The sequence below is a fragment of the Emys orbicularis genome, chromosome 1, assembly GCF_028017835.1.
Source record: "Emys orbicularis isolate rEmyOrb1 chromosome 1, rEmyOrb1.hap1, whole genome shotgun sequence".
NCBI lineage: Eukaryota > Metazoa > Chordata > Testudines > Emydidae > Emys > Emys orbicularis.
The window spans coordinates 359,468,604-359,484,911 of record NC_088683.1 but is presented as its reverse complement, the minus strand read 5'-3'; the positions used below and the strand labels follow the sequence as shown (position 1 = coordinate 359,484,911).

Genomic DNA, 16,308 nt, shown 5'->3' with positions numbered 1-16,308 from the left:
TAAACACAGGGAGTTTATTTTAGGAGTGAGAATATGGGGTCTGATTCTGCTCTCACACCAGTCCTGCACCGGTGTATCTCCCTCCTCTGCAATGGATTTACACTGATATAAATGACATCGGAATCCTGAGAGAGAGAGAAAAGCAGAGCGGTGTTTTGCAATGACCATAACATAAGCATTCAGCTAGCTGTCTGGATTTAGCACGATGCTAACAGGGGTGTACCCAGCCTGCCCTCCTCCACCATTGCCAACACTGGCCTCCATAGTCCTAAAGCAGGCACCCCCCCCCCCATTAAAATCAGTGCATGTTTGACCAAGACGGCCCAATAGAGGAGGCATAGCACCACCATCTGCACTGCACTGATTCTAGTGATAGCAAACTGCACCCTGTTGCACCTTTCAGAGCTTTTGCCCAACAAGTAAGCAAGCCTCCCAACCACTCCTTTGCGGCACAGCGAGGTTTTACAAATGGGAGCGCCTATGGCACAGAACGTGACTTGCCCCCAGACAACACAATGAATCAGTGGCAGAGCTGGGACTAGAACCCACGAACCCTAGCTCCCAACCTCTCCTCACGGAAGTCAATACCAAAATCATGTGACATGGCTAACCAGTGACGAAGTGGGAGGGATGTGATAACAGCCTACGAGTAATGGAAGGGCCTAGGAGGAATCATTTAGGCTGCGGCAAAGTATTTAAGTTGCAGTAAACGTACATTGGGAAAAAGCTCCTAGCGGTGAGATTCATAGATTTCAAGGTCAGAAGGGACCACTGTGATCATCTAACCTGACTTCCTGTAGAACACAGCCCATACAACTTCACTCAGCAATTCCTGCCCCTTGGTTCCAAGTAGACTCCTAAAGAAGTGGGAGAAGTTCCATTGCCTAAACTTCTAAAGCTAAATGAAGTACAGAGAGACATAACTTAGGAAACAGTCCTTCATTGGAAGGGGGGGCGGATCAGGTGGCCTCACAGGTCTTTTCCATCTCTAATCCCTATGATTCAAGCCAAAAAGCTTTCACAAAAAGACCAGAATCCAATCAGGAGACACAAAAGTCCATGTGTTAATGTACGTAGTAAGGCCCTAATTTTGTTAACACATACATGTGCTTAGTCCACTGAAGTCACATGATTACTCTTGTTTGAAGTTCAGCCAGTGCATACGTAGGATTGGGGCATTAAAACTAGCCAAAGGAAAGGGAAGCCAGCAATAAATGAAGGCAAAACACCAGGAGAGAGCAGCGAATGCTGGGGAGGATAGTCTATCTGTTCTCCCACGTACCTGGACATATTTTACAACATTTCCCTTCTACTTTCTCAGGATATTCACAAGGATATTCCTTGGGACACGTAACCTTCTGGCAGTCCTGGATCCCATCCGTGCAGGTACACAGGATGCATGGTAAGACTCCATACAGTCGGAAGACGGGATGCCACACTTCTCCATGGGAGTAGGTCTTCCCATTGTAAACGCAAGCTGAAGAGAAAGAGAGAAGGGTAACAATAAATAATAATAATCGTATTGTACCTCTGTACGGTGCCTTTCATCCTGATGGATCTCAAAGCACTTTGCAAAACTACCAAACTAACAGGCAAACTTTGTCAAAGGGATTGCAACACCCACCACTGCAATGCAACCCCCTCTGGGGAACAACATGACAGCAGCAATACTACAGAATACTTCAGGACAGAAGGTGAGTATGAAAATTATAGGGAAATGAAACTATAAGGGGGATTTAAGCAGCTGAATGTAGCTACAAGAGCTGGAACTTGGCCAGGACAGTTGGGCTAATAGCCCTACGCCTGCATAAATTGCATTGAGATCTTTAATGAGCATGTCAGGACTGTATCTGAAAAAAGAATGCTGGGCTCCTTAGTAACATGCATCTGTTCAGCACTACTCCGAGGGAAGAGCGCCACCTACTGAATTGCAACACAAGTTGCTGTGGACTCTGACTTTTCCTTGGCGGTCTCCCCTCCAAGGGCCAGAATGTCCCCTCCTAGAGACAAATCCCCAGGAGGGAGCTGGAGGAGGAAAGCATCACCAAGTTACCCGAGTTTTCCCACACAGTTCCAGGAGGCTGCAGCGGTTGTCTCACTCCCTCTCCCCACTTTCTAGTTTCCCCAGAGATTCTCCTGGAGAAGGACGCCAGGCAGGGCTGTGCTGACAGGAACTAGCCCACTGCTGCCACTAACGCGAGGGGCAGCTCCACAGAAAAGTTACTACAGTCCCAGCCCAGGCTGTGTAAATGTTTCTGCAGTTTTTCCAGGGAGCCTGTGGAGGGACCTTGTGCTCCATACCTGCTCCTCCCCACTGCAAGGATCCCTGTCCCAGGAGGCCACAGAAGCTAACCCTTCCCGCAAACTCTCCTTTTGCCTGGGAAGAGGTAGTTCCCTGAATGGAGGATGCATCTGGGAGGCACAAGCTGGCCACCAGTAATGAGCTGACCCCTTAGAGAGATGTGAGGGGCTCACCACTCCAGGCATGGCATTTAATCTGACTTGTCACAGGCAGACGTGACACCCCCCACCACCACCCAGTCTGCTGTTTATATGGCTGCCAATTAACTGGATTCTGCTGCGCTCCAGAAGCCAGCTGAGAATCATAGAATAGACCTCAGGAGGTCATCTAGTCCAACCCCCTGCTCAAAGCAGGACCAATCCCCAGACAGATTTTTGCCCCTAGATCCCTAAATGGCCCCCTCAAGGATTGAACTCATAAACCCTGGGTTTAGCAGGCCAATGCAAACCGCTGAGCTATCCCTCCCCCCACATGCCCTCTTCCCGGAGAACATGCAGAAACCTCGCCCCCAGGAATGAACAGCCCGTCACCTTTCTTGTGCTTTTCTTTCAAGATGAATTTCACTGTAGTGCCACCTCCGCCTCCTTTTGGCTTGAAGCCCTTGGGAATGAACTCCAGCGAGGAACTGATCACAGTGGAAGCCGTCCCGCCAAGCAATCTCTTGCTCACCAGATCCCCCGAGCACTGGTCTTGAGAATGTCTCTGTGAAAGGCCGGAAACAAGGATACTACTGAGTACCTGGCAGCTCGGCTGCTCTGTCTGCGGCGCTTTATGGGAAATGCTAACTCAAAGTCACGCACACATTTGCTGTGAGGGGGAAATGCTGAGCATCTAAAGAGGCAGCATGGTCTAGTGGATAGAGATCAGGGGACCTGGGTGCTATTCCTGGCTCTGCCACTGGGTGGCCTTGGGCAAATCATTTCGCTTCTCTGTGCCTCTGTTTCTCCTTCTGTCTTGTCTGTTTTGATTGCAGGCTCTCTGGTGCAGGGACTCTCTCTTACTATGTGTGTGCAGCGCCCACGACAATGAGGCCCTGATCTTCGGTGGGGCCTCTAAGTGCTACCGTAACACTCACAATAATGGTAGAGTTGAAATTTGCTACCCTTCCTCGATTCCTGCCACTCAATCCCACTCCCACAGGACATGCGTCAAGTCAAATACCATGTCTGACATTAGCAAAGCTACTCTTGGCTTCTGAACCTAGTCAATGGGTCATATTCTGTGTTTACCCCGGGACACACACACACACACACACACACACACACAGCCCCGAGGTCAATATAGGCCGCAGGCCAGCAGAAAAGTCAATGTTCTCTCAAGATTGGTAATCCTGCACTGCATGGGAATACCTTGCTCCTGGCTTTGGGATTCCAGAGAAAAATGGGACAAGACACATAGCACAAAGGATCTCCTTGTGGCTATTTCTGGAGTTTTATAGATTGGAGAGGTGTGGTGCTGGCATTTTGGCCATGGGGCTTGGGAAAGAGTAAGGACAAGAAGCTGTAAGTGACCTAATCCTGCAAACCTGGAATTGGTCATCCAACTCGAAACGTCGTCATGAATCAACCTCAAGGAGCCAGGAGCTCACTTTTTCCTCCCCAGTAGTGTGGATACAAAGACTAGCCAGCGAGGCATTAGGAAAACATGCTCCCATCCAGCTCTGGCTCTGACTGCCATGCTCTGGGAGGAACGGGCTACAATTTATACGAGGGAAAGGGGAGAAACCAGTATTCTGAGCAAAAGCAATTGCTATCACTGCACGGGAATTAGATTGTGTTTGCCCCTGGCTGTTTTCTGCAGCTAACCCTGGCGTCGCTCCAATAGGGGCAGCACCAATGGGAGGCATTAATGTAGACAAGGCTCCGACTGCCTCTAGCATTTAAACCACCATATCATTTAAACCTGTTCTGAGCTATGGCGACTATGCCAGTGGCCAGCGGTGCTTTTTCTTTTTACATCAGCAGTAAAGTGGTTAAGGCACTGAACTGGGAGTCAGGAGACCTGGCTTCTATTCCTAATCCTACCAGTAACCAAGTGTGCAACTACTGACACCTCTCTGCTCCCACATTACACTGAAAGTATAACTGGGTTAAAAAAAGAATTTGATAAGTTCCTGGAGGACGGGTCCATCTATAGCTGTTAGCCAAGCTGCTCAGTGACACAACCCCATGCTCTGGGTGTCCCTAAACCTTTGACAGCCAAAAGTTGGGAGTGGACGACAGAAGATGGATCACTCGATAATTGCCCTGCTCTGTTCATTCCCTCTAAAGCATTGGGCACTGGCCACTGTCAGAAGCCAGGATGCTGAGCTAGATGGACCATTGGTCTGGAGTGGTGAGCAGAGCTAAAACTGGGCCATCATCTCTATGCTCCTTTGCATTCAGAAAGGACTTCCAGACATTTCTGAAGCGTGAAGGCCACTGTTTGTTCCAGGGTTGTATCCTGCTGCCCATCTCCACAGTATCCGAGCAACTTCCATGTAAAATAAATAGCATAATGGAGTCTCTAGCAGATTTCATGGAGTCTCTGACACGTCTCCCTTTTTGGGATAAAGTCTCTGCCTGGGGTGAATTTTGTTGTTGTTATTGTTGGGGGTTTGGTTTGGGTTTTGGTAGAAGAACAGCTTAAAGGGCAAGTGTTGCAGAAACATGGATTTCCATGAAATGGTGATGTGGTCTATTTTAGAAGGGACACTTGGATTGTTAAAATGTAAACATCACGTACAACACCTCTGTTTAACTGCAGGGGCTCCTCGTCCATTGACTTCTCATAGGAACCGTCTGTAAAACACAACGTTACAACAGGAAACGCAGAAGGTTAAGATGGGAATTACTCTCAACAAGCACCTGGCTTCTGGTGTAGGAGGCTCCCATAAGGAGAACCATGCTCTAATCACTAAAGGAGGCCGCAGGGCACAGATACAATGTGAGCATCAATGGGATGGCATATTAGTTTCCACTAAAGTCTCCATATATCCTGGTTTTATGGGGACAGTCCTTGTGTCACCACATCCCAGGCTCTCCTGAAATGTCCTGGTTCTTTCATTTCATCAGTCCAAACTTTTGTTGCTGTTGTTTTTCTTTATAGCTACAAAAGTCGGTTCCAAACGTATTGCTATAGCGAGCATTCCACCACCTTAGAAAATGTTGCCCCTAAAGTGTCCCAGAGGTTTTTGATTGCAGCTCCCTCCCCACTGTACATCCCCTTCCTCCTGGCTAAGAAGGGACTATGTTCCCATTAGCCCCATCCCCATAGCACTTGCCTCTCCCTTGGCCAGGGACGGGAAAGGTCCTGAAGTAGGAAGTGGCCAGGCTGTCTGGGGGTGGGAGCTGCATGGCAGGAGGGAGCTGGAGAGAGACCCCAGGAACTGTGGACAGAGCCACATATGGAACAGGCTGTGACTGCTGGTCATCACAGCTGGGTACAGGTCTGGGTGGGACTTATGGGGAAGCAGCAGCAGATGGGAGGGAGCCAGTGCAGAGGGGCCCCAGTGAGAGACACTAACAGAGCCTGGCTTGGAAACCCACAATGCTTATTTGCTTGAATAGAGACTGGATGGGAGAGGGATCCCCGGGCACTAGGCCCGAAAAGCCCTGACCCTCACTCCATTGGACTGCCCCAGGGACCCAAACAGGAGCCATTATTGCTCCCTTTAAGCAGTAACTTTAAACCTCTGCACCTCGGGTATTTACAACCTTCTCCCTTCCAGTCCTATCTGTCAGAAACCTTTCCCTTAGCCGTGGGTCTGAGTGGTTATGGAGACCCCCAGGGCTAATGCCTACACAGCCTACCTGAGGCACCTACAGTGCTTGCCTCCAAGACACGGTACACTGGGCATGCTACTGGCACCTGAAGAGTTTGGGGTACAGAGTAGCCCTGATAATTACATATGAAAAGGGGACGGTGGCACTCTCTATCTAAAACCCTGCTTGTCTCACACCAGTTCTGGTGGCTGCTGGCAACACATCTGCCAGTTTCAGCTCTCAGACAGACTGCTCTGACTTCCGTGGAGTTACTCCAGATTTACCCTGGTGTAACAGAGCAAAACTGGGGCCTCCAGCTGTTTATTATTTCAGTAGAAGGCAACAGCGTGATGTGAAACTGCTGGCCTGATTCCCTGCTCTGAATTTTACATATAAATACAGGGCTTGATTGTCTTCCCACTCACCCTGGTGTAAATCTAGATGAATGACAGTAAAGTCACTAGCGCTACACCGGGGAGAATCGAGTGAGAGGAGAATCAAGCAGAAAATGCCATTGAGGTTCTTAATTACCTCAGGGTGTTTTTATCCCTTGAGAATGACTATGCCACTGTGGCATTTTCACCAGTTTATCAGAGCAATGACAATAATAGTCATAACCAGTCGTACTTCCACCATCAAAGCAGCCTCTCCCGAGTCTGAGAAATGAACTTCCGGGAGGATGTCATGTCACTAACATAATATCACAGCGCCAGTAAAACAAGGAGTACGACTCAGGCCGTGACACCGATCCGACTTACACTCCACACAAGTACACAGCGGAGGGGCACTGCTGGAAGAGAGAAGGATTTGGCCCAAGAGGCTTTGAATGCATCAGACTCTCTGACCATTGCTGGTGACACGGAGGCAGAGATTTGTGCAATTTACAGCATGGATTTTCAAAGTCGTATTTAATAAGTGCGACATTCCCCCTCCTGGCTAACAGCCAGGGTTGCGATTCCCATCCACTGACCTGACAGCAGACCTCACTTAGCAGCAGGGACTGGTTCCCATGTTACCTTGGCAAACTTGGCAGCAGGAGTCTGGCACAGTTAGAGGAGAGGAGCACAGCAGATCAGGGCAGGTCACCAAGCCGCAGTAAATCTGGCCTTCCTAGGAAGCACAAAAAACAACCTGATGCATCATCGGCATTAACAATGTCCTGACAAGTACAGTGATACTTAGTGTTTAATAGCCAGGGGCCAAATTGTGCCATTGATTTTTAAGCAGATTTCACTATTTGATTTCAGTGGGAAGTTCTTAAAAATGGATGGATTGATAGGGCTCTCAATTTGCTATAGCAATAACGGCAGCTGTTGTATAATTAGCAATTACTCCATTCCAGCTTCAATCTATGTAGTCTAGTGGACTGGGACTCAGAAGACCAGCATTCTATTCCCAGCTCTGCCTCTGGACTGCTGGGTAACCTTGGGCAAATTGCTTCCCGCTCTGTGCCTCAATTTCCCCATCTGTAAAATGGGGCTAATGAACCTAACCTTTGTAAAGCATTTTCAGATGTAGTGGTTAAAAGTGTTATAGAAGAGCTAGGTATCGCTGTCATATTGGAGCACACTTCCCCAGCTTTGTTTCTAAGTGTACAGTCCTTGGGCCAGATCCTCAGCTGGTCATAGAATCATAGAATCATAAAATATCAGGGTTGGAAGGGACCTCAGGAGGTCATCTAGTCCAACCCCCTGCTCAAAGCAGGACCAATTCCCAACTAAATCATCCCAGCCAGGGCTTTGTCAAGCCTGACCTTAAAAACCTCTAAGGAAGGAGATTCCACCACCTCCCTAAGTAACCCATTCCAGTGCTTCGCCACCCTCCTAGGGAAAAAGTTTTTCCTAATATCCAACCTAAACCTCCCCAACTGCAACTTGAGACCATTACTCCTTGTTCTGTCATCAGGTACCACTGAGAACAGTCTAGATCCATCCTCTTTGGAACCCCCTTTCAGGTAGTTGAAAACAGCTATCAAATCCCCCCTCATTCTTCTCTTCTGCAGACTAAACAATCCCAGTTCCCTCAGCCTCTCCTCATAAGTCATGTGCTCCAGCCCCGTAATCATTTTTGTTGCCCTCCGCTGGACTCTTTCCGATTTTCCCACATCCTTCTTGTAGTGTGGGGCCCAAAACTGGACACAGTACTCCAGATGAGGCCTCACCAATGTCGAATAGAGGGGAACGATCACGTCCCTCGATCTGCTGGCAATGCCCCTACTTATACAGCCCCAAATGCCGTTAGCCTTCTTGGTAACAAGGGCACACTGTTGACTCATATCCAGTGTAAACTGATAGCACACCATTGACTTCAATGGAGCTTAACTGATCGACACCACCTAAGGATCAGTCTCTGCAGTCTTTGTCCACTAGGGAAAGAAATCATGACCAGTCCCCAGCCACCAGACAGGACCAGAATCAAGCAGTGTTGCATTGTATTTTATAGCACATGCTCAAATGAGTGTGCGTGGTAGGGCCCTGCCCACACTGAGATGGGAACTCTTTGGGGCAGGGACAGTGTTGATCTTCTACAGTGTGTGAACAGTGCCTAGTGCACCCCTAGCACTGCCATCACATCAACAACAATTGCCACCGTGCGACTGTATAAACAGATTTCACTAGCAGGGTCCTAGCATATTTCTGATGAGTGTGGTCAGATCTTGGGCTTGAGAACTGTGCTACGAAAACTGCATGATGGAGAACAGGGGTTAAAAGCAGCCAAGCTAGGCTGATTGGGGAAGCAGCCACAGCGGTGGCCGGCTCAATCAGGGCCCAGCTGGCCCTGATCAGAGGGCTGTGGGCCAGAAGTTGGAGGGGTCTCACTCTAGCCCTAGAGTGGGAAGAGCTAGCTGCCTGAGAGGAAGGTACCTGAAGTGGGGCAGTGCTGGGGAAGGGCAAAGGAAGCTGGGGCGCTCCAGCCTGGTAAACCCCCAGGCTGCAGGCCTGGTGAAGGCCTACAGAAGTACTGGGGCTGCAGAGGTGTAGCCCGGGGTTAGGCAGAAGCAGCTGATCCAACCTCCTTGCCAATGATGAGTGGCCATTACAGACTGCAGTTTGCCCCAGTGAGCGGGGGCTAGATGATGACTGGCAGTAGCCACTGTGGCAAGGTGGGTTTAGAGGGTTGGGGGGTTCCCCTGGGAGGGGAAACCCAGAGTACGGGGGTACTGCTGGGGGCAGAACTCCGAGGTAAAGAGGCACTGGTATCCGGGAGGGATACGGGGCCAGCGGCAAGCGAGCCACTGGCCTGCAGAGGCCGCTCCGTATGCTGGAAAAGACCTAATTCCCAGACGACCAGCAGGAGGTGACACGACGGTGAGTCTCGCATTGCTACAGAAGGGAATTGATTATAGCCAGGTTTGATGAGCATGATTCTCAGGGGAAAACGTCTCTGCCCAATTGACTAGGAAAACTGGGCTAGACGCCGGCTAGCAACAGCCATGTTTAACCAGCATCATAGCCAGCCACGTTCTCATTCCATATCCATTCACCCCCAGATTTGTGGGGAATCCAGATGGGAAATGGAGTTTGGAATCTGAGCCCAGATCTGGATCCAAATTTCACAGCTCTGCTCTATCTCTATATTGGGTCAGTCCAAACCCCCAGAACCAAGCGCTTCCAACAATCTGTAATCTGGATCCAGAGATGGATTTTGTGGTTTAGACTCACCAATACTTATTATTGGTAGGAGGTGGCCTGGAAAAGATCAGTGCTCTATGGATAAATCTGAATAATGGGCTAACTTCAGCCTTGTTGTAAGCAAGCACAATTCCACTGCAGACAATGGAGTTTCATCCATTTGCCCCATGGCTGAATTTGGCCCATTATGCAGAATGCAAGTTAGAAATCAGAGAGAGATGGTATGAGGCTTTTACACCATCCAGGCCCCTAGATATCAGGGACCTCTCCCCCTTGCATTGGGTCAGGGATATTTTTCATTGTACCTATAGCATCCCAACTGAGGATAGTTAAACTAACTGTGAACATCTCTAGATCCTTTGACAGCTTCTTCCACTGCCAGGTGAGAACAGACAAGGGTGTGGTGTGTAGGTGAATGGGGATAAGAAGGAAGCAAGTCTTGTGAATCAATGGATCTGAACTGAACCACTCTAGACTACAAAACTAAGTTGACTTTGTTACGTCGATATACGGCCCCCGCAGTAATTAAATTGGTTTTGCGTGTCCACACTAGCTCCTTCTGTCGGCGGTGCACGACCTCACCAGGAGTGCATGTCCCGGATGTCAGTGTGGGGCATTGACAGCCAGAGCCTCACCGCCCAGGGCTGACAGCTGGAGCCCCGCCGGGCTGATACCCTGGAGCTGGAGCCCAGCTCCGACTGTCAGTGCCAGGTGGCGGGGCTCTGACTGTCAACTGCCAGGCACTGACAGCCAGAATAGTCAACACAGCATCTACACTGACACTATGTCGACCTAAGTACACCAACCTAACGCTATGCCTCTCTTGGAGGTGGGGTTATTAAGTCAGTTTAGTGGGCGACTTACATCGGCGGGAGCAACATTGGAGTGTAGACGCTTACAGAGTTAGGTCTACATAAACTGCCTTACATCGATCTAACTCTGTAGTGTAGACCAGGGCTCAACAAAGACAAGGTGAGTGAGGTAATATCCTTTATTGGACCAACTTCTGTTGGTGGGAAAGACAAGCTTTCAAGCCACAGGTTTTGTCTACACTACAGACATAAATCGGGATAACTACCTCACTCGGGGATGTGAAAAAGCTAGTTAGGGTTAGATTGTGGTAATTACCCCTAAATCCAGTGTCTCTGTTCAGTCCATGATTTTTAGGCCATGTCTACACTGGCACTTATGTCAGCAAAACTTCTGTAGCTCAGGGCTGTGAAAAAACACGCCCCAGAGTGACATAATTTCGCCGGCATAAGCACTCGTGTGCACGGCGCTATGTCAGCGGGAGACGCTCTCCTACCGCCGCTCGTGGAAGTGGTTTTATTATGTCAATGGGCGAGTTCTCTCCCATCAGCATAATGTGGCTACATGAGCGATCTTACAGCAATGCAGATTTATTGGTACAGCTGTGCCACTGTAAGCTTGCTAGTGTAGACATGGCCTCAGTGTCTAGTGAGTACAGAATGTTGTAATTAGCCATAAATCCAGTGTCTCTGTTCAGTCCATGATTTTTTGTGTCTAGCAGAGTTATGAATGTAACAGAGACACTGGATTTATGGCTTATTACAACAATCTGTAACCACTAACCCCCTCTTTTTGTTTTAGGACCTCAGAGATGTTAACAGGCCACGCTATCTTAATGGTCCCTTAGAATACGTGGTAACTACTATGCTAAACAATCTGTTCCATCTTGTATTTAGCTTTGACACTCTGGGTACCTTTCCCAGACCTGAAAAAGAGCTCTGTGTGGCTCGAAAGCTTGTCTCTCTCCCCAGCAGAAGTTGGTCCAATAAAAGATATTACCTCCCCCACCTCATCTCTCTAATATCCTGGGACTCCACTCAGCAAAGACAGCCTTGAGCCAAATGCTGCTTTTGGGTCAGGGATGTAAATCCAGACTATCTCCACTGACTTCAGTGCTGCTGGAATTTGGCCCTTGCTTGTTTTTAGGTCACGGATGACTGTTTCCTTATTTACCCTTGAGAATGTCAGATCGCTGCTTAAAGCTGCGTATGTATGGGCCAAGTGGAAGAGAGGCAAATGCCATAAATAAAAGAATTTATGCCAAAGGCCATGCACTTGGTGCAGTTTTCAAAGAGGTTAGTTAGACCAGCTGTTCCTGCAGCTGTTTCAGCAACTGGCAATATTAGACAAGACCAATCACAATCCTACTGGTGCCTGGCTTCATTGTGATCATTTTATTTTCCCCTTAGCGTCCAAGAAATTATCCCACTGAATAAACAGAGAACCAGAGAAAAGCAATCCAACGCATCTAGCAAGTACGTACAAACCTGGGAGTTCTTGATCAGCGGTGTCACAAAAAGCAGATGAGACAGTAAAACCAAATGCTGCAGTGATATATAATTGTTGACGGAAGCATCCCTCTCCATTTGTATATATTTCACACATACAAATATATACACAACCTTTGGGTCTGGTTCTCCTCTCATCAGCAAGGGCATCAATCAGGAGTTATGCTGGTATAAAATTGGTGTAAATACGAGAAGAACCAGCCCCATCAGTTATATAATTTGTATGTCTCGTGTCTATCTCTATGTGCCAGGTTTGGCCATCCTTATTCATACTGAGTAAGTCAGTTTAAGTGTAAGGCACCTTAGTGAGGACCAAGGACCTGGCCCTGTTAGCGCAGGGGTAAATGACTACACATGGTGCAAGACAACAACAAATCAAGCCCTCATATTTTTTCAAATGAATTTTTGCGTGATTTCACTGCAGTTGATCGATGTGAAATTGACAGTCCTGAAGACTAAGCCCCTTCTATTTATCTATAGAACAGCGACACCCAGGCAGTACTAGCACTAGTTTACCATCCCCACTGTCCATGGCTTACTCAGTCCTTGGCTTCTCCACAGAGACTTCCAACAAGGGAGCTACTGTCCAATGTGATGAGGAGACCCATCCATTAGGAATTGGTCTGAGACCAAGAGCTCATTCCACGTAGTCTTCCCAAGAACCTTCAGGTAGTAACGACTTCTGGATGCTCTCATGCTGAACTTGATCTGGAGTTGAAAGGCTCCACACCCTATTACAACCCCATAAGGCATCTGGCCCCCTTTAATATCTTTATATAATAAATGGAATGAAAGCAATCTCTGTACAGAACTCTCCTTTTTATGGCTTTGGGACATGGAGAGAGAGGTTATTGACGCTTGGAATGTTACCATATGTCTTCCAAGTTTAGAGTGGTTGTTGCTCTGCAGTTTTATGTTCTACTCCTGGAGAAATGGGAAAGATGAGAAGAAGCCACTCAATCTATCCCCAGACACTCAGCTTACTGGCATCATCACACCTTAGACATCCATCTTTGGGCCTTACAATGGACAAACTGTGCGCTCGCCAGTCTAGTAAAGAGTTCGAAAAGCAAACGGGAGTTGGGATGTGGTTTTCAACAGGCCATTAACACTATCTGTTGCAAAGACAGGGTAAAACACTGTGGCAGAAGGCTACCAGAGTCAAGCCAAGTCCCTGTCTGAGTCTGCTCCCGGGCTTTCAGGCTTTCTGGGAAGAAAAATATTCATCAAATGCCCATTGGCAATGTTTGCAAACTGAAAGACAAGATGATCCACTACCAATGATTTGCTCTTCAGCAGCTAAACAGAGATCACACAAAGTAGCTAAGACTATCTCTGATGACAGGAGTCTGTTCACAGCCAATGCCTCATAATGCCAGAGGGTCATAACACCCACAACACTGGGGTCACCAGTTGAGGAGAATCACAGTAGTTCACTATAGAATCTGCCTTGAAAGCAAAAGATACAGCCTCTGGCAGGGTTTTCTGCCACAAATGGTCCCAAGCTCATGGCTGTAAAGCAAGCCCTGGGTAGCAATGTAACTTACTAAGGTATGCAGTGCTGCTCTGGGCTTCAGTAACTTGCTTCTCACTGAAATCTGCATTTTAGCGTGGTAACGTAATGGCTTCAGTGGATTTCTAAGCACACAGGAGCCGTGTTGCGAAGGCGTTGGTGTACGGCCAAGCCTCCTCTTCCAAGTGCTTCCATCTATACAGTAATGCTTCTACCCCAGCAAGGTCTCTGTGGTGAACTCCAATGGGTGATTCCAAGCCATCCCCTCTGCTGGTCTTAACTTTGGATGTTTACAATTAGATGGACAAGGCACTAGAAAACGGACAGTAAGGAGCAATCTTGCACTGGTAGCAGGGTGGATCTTTTGGATCTTTTAAGAAGCTATTATTTAGTCAGGGTATGGTCAGAAGTTTTTGGAGGGCCCTTCATCTTCCCAGGTGAAAAGTCCTGCTATCCAAGACCTGCCATCCTTACTCACGCTGAGTGGCACCTTACTTCACGAGTAGTCCCATTGAAAACAATGGTGACTGCTTGTGGAAGGAAAATACTAAGCGTAAGCAGGGTGGCTAAAATCTGGTCCTAATACACTCTTCATATCTTCACACTCAATGGGCAGATTCTGCTCTTGGTTACTATTCTATTTCTATTCTGTTCTAGCCAGATTCATATCCCTCCCTGATCTCTGTTGTGTCTGAGCGTCTTCCAGTCGTGCATTAAGTGATGTGACCAACATGTGTCACGTGTGACTCGTTCTCTCTCTCTCTCAACCTCTCCCCATTGGGAGAATTGTGTGTGCAGTGCAGTGTTTTGTTTGGGGGTGTTATGGGGGCATTTTTTGCAATGTCCATGCTGCTCTGTGTTCATGTCAGAGAAGGCAAGTGGAAGAAGTTCATCTTGCACTGGGAGCAGAAGGTGGTGAGGTTTGCGATCACTCTTAGATGCTGGGGGAGTTCATCTCACAGTCCCGGACCACCGCCTGAGAAAGTTCTGAATAGATGAGCTTTAAATTCTATCAAGCCAGAGTGAAGTTGTCAAACCTGGTCTTCATCCTGGAGCTATAGGCTCTTTTAGATATCCTGGGTTGTGACAGGGTGAACCAGACCCACACTGGTCTGCAGGGGTTAACCACACTCTGTGTGCCAAGGAGACTATGCCCCCTCATCTCTGCTGGGCATGCTCCAGCTGGAATCTAGATATTAAAGGGAGCAACTCAGCTCAGTCGGGGTTGACCAGCGAAGGCGCTGCATGCTCCTGTGGAGGGACCCGCTGACACTCCAGTTTGTAGAGGCCAGCCAGCCAGGGATGACCAATGACCCTTAGGCACCCAATGCTGCAGAGAGAGGAGAGGCTGTGGGACTCGAAGACAACTAGCCACGGAGGAACGGGTAGGAAATAACCCTGGGGAACTTAACAGGGAAACAGACATAGAACCGGGGCTTGGCTTAGCATGTTTTAGTAGGATCCCCACTGAGCAGGTGGCGGGCAACCCCACCACCGCCAGGGCCCTGGGTTGGGACCCAATGGAGTAGGGAGGGCCCAGATCCCCCTACCCTGGCTGCCACCACCCCAAGGCACGGCCCACCTCTCCAGCCACTCCTGCCCCAGGCCACGCTGCCCTGCTGGTCAAGGGTAGCCCTATTGAGTCTGGCCACTAGGCCACACACCCCTGCAGAGGAGGGCATCCATATTGACTCTGGCCACTAGGCCATGCAGCTCTGCGAGGGAGGGCACCCTATTAACCCCGACCGTTAGACTGTACTGCTCAGAAGCCAAGGGCAGTCATCCAGACTCAGCTGCGGGGTTATAATGGCCTCACCACTCTCCCCAAAGGGTGGTGGGGTGTACCAGCCCAGTGACATGGGCCCAGGCCATTGAGTGAGCACCTTGAAGACAAGGACTGAGACCTTGAATTTGACTCAATACCGTGTTGTAAACCCAGAGAGACTCAACTGAAATCAATGGGATTACTCTGTATTGACACCAGTGTAAGAGATCAGAATCCAGTCCTAGGTGTCAGTCGGCCAGAGAACTCCTGTCTCTCATCAAGTCTGATCGTTCTCATGTAACGGGGAAGGATCCGAATCTCCTCTCACTTATGCAGGTTTTACTCCATTGTGACTCCATTGACTGCAATGGAAGATCTTCCAGTTTACACCAGTGTAAGAGCAGAATTCCTATCCAAAGGGACAGGCTCTGATACACTACCTGACGCCGCTGAATAGTCCTACGGAAGCCAATGGGACTACTCATGGAGCGAGGTACTATTCAACATGGGGATGGCTACCAGAATCAGCTCATGGGGAATAACATTGCCAGGCCAGCCGTGCCCGGTGGGAGCACCCCTTACGGAGCTGAGCTGGAATAGCTGGTCAGATTATTGTGATACTGCTGTAGCGACATAAAGGTTAAAACACAATGATTGGCACTCCCTGACCACGTCCTCCCCCTTCAAACCCATGCCCACCTGACAGATAAAGCATTGCGACTCCCTTTGATTCAAAAATAGCTTACGGAGCAGCTGCACTGTGCACACTGATTTGGCTGCCGAGAAGGGAAGAGTTCGCTCGTGGTAAACATCTCCCCTGGTTGGTAGGTTGTCCCGTTGTACTGGCAAGACTTCACAGGCGCCCGGAGACCAGACGGCGTGTGCGGCTCTACAGGGGGAGAGGAGGAACAGCAACAGCCCGGCTGAGTCTCGTCGCTTCCCAGGCCCGGCATGCAGGACCTGAAACCCTGACGCTAAACAGATCCACTCCACTCCACTGACACTGCTCTGAATAATGGGAAGCTGGGACCATCT

General features: G+C 48.9%; 1 protein-coding gene across 1 annotated transcript in view; it reads right to left on the bottom strand.

Annotated features, from left to right (window-relative positions):
• The window catches only part of CHRDL2 (chordin like 2), a 63,341-nt gene that overhangs the window by 15,726 nt on the left and 31,307 nt on the right, over positions 1-16,308 (bottom strand). The window contains exons 4-8 of the mRNA XM_065423381.1: positions 16,020-16,162; positions 7,062-7,155; positions 5,027-5,082; positions 2,833-3,004; positions 1,283-1,477 (exon numbers count right to left, since the gene is read on the bottom strand). Coding sequence (XP_065279453.1) covers positions 1,283-1,477; positions 2,833-3,004; positions 5,027-5,082; positions 7,062-7,155; positions 16,020-16,162 — 660 coding nt within the window. The remainder of the gene's footprint in view (positions 1-1,282; positions 1,478-2,832; positions 3,005-5,026; positions 5,083-7,061; positions 7,156-16,019; positions 16,163-16,308) is intronic.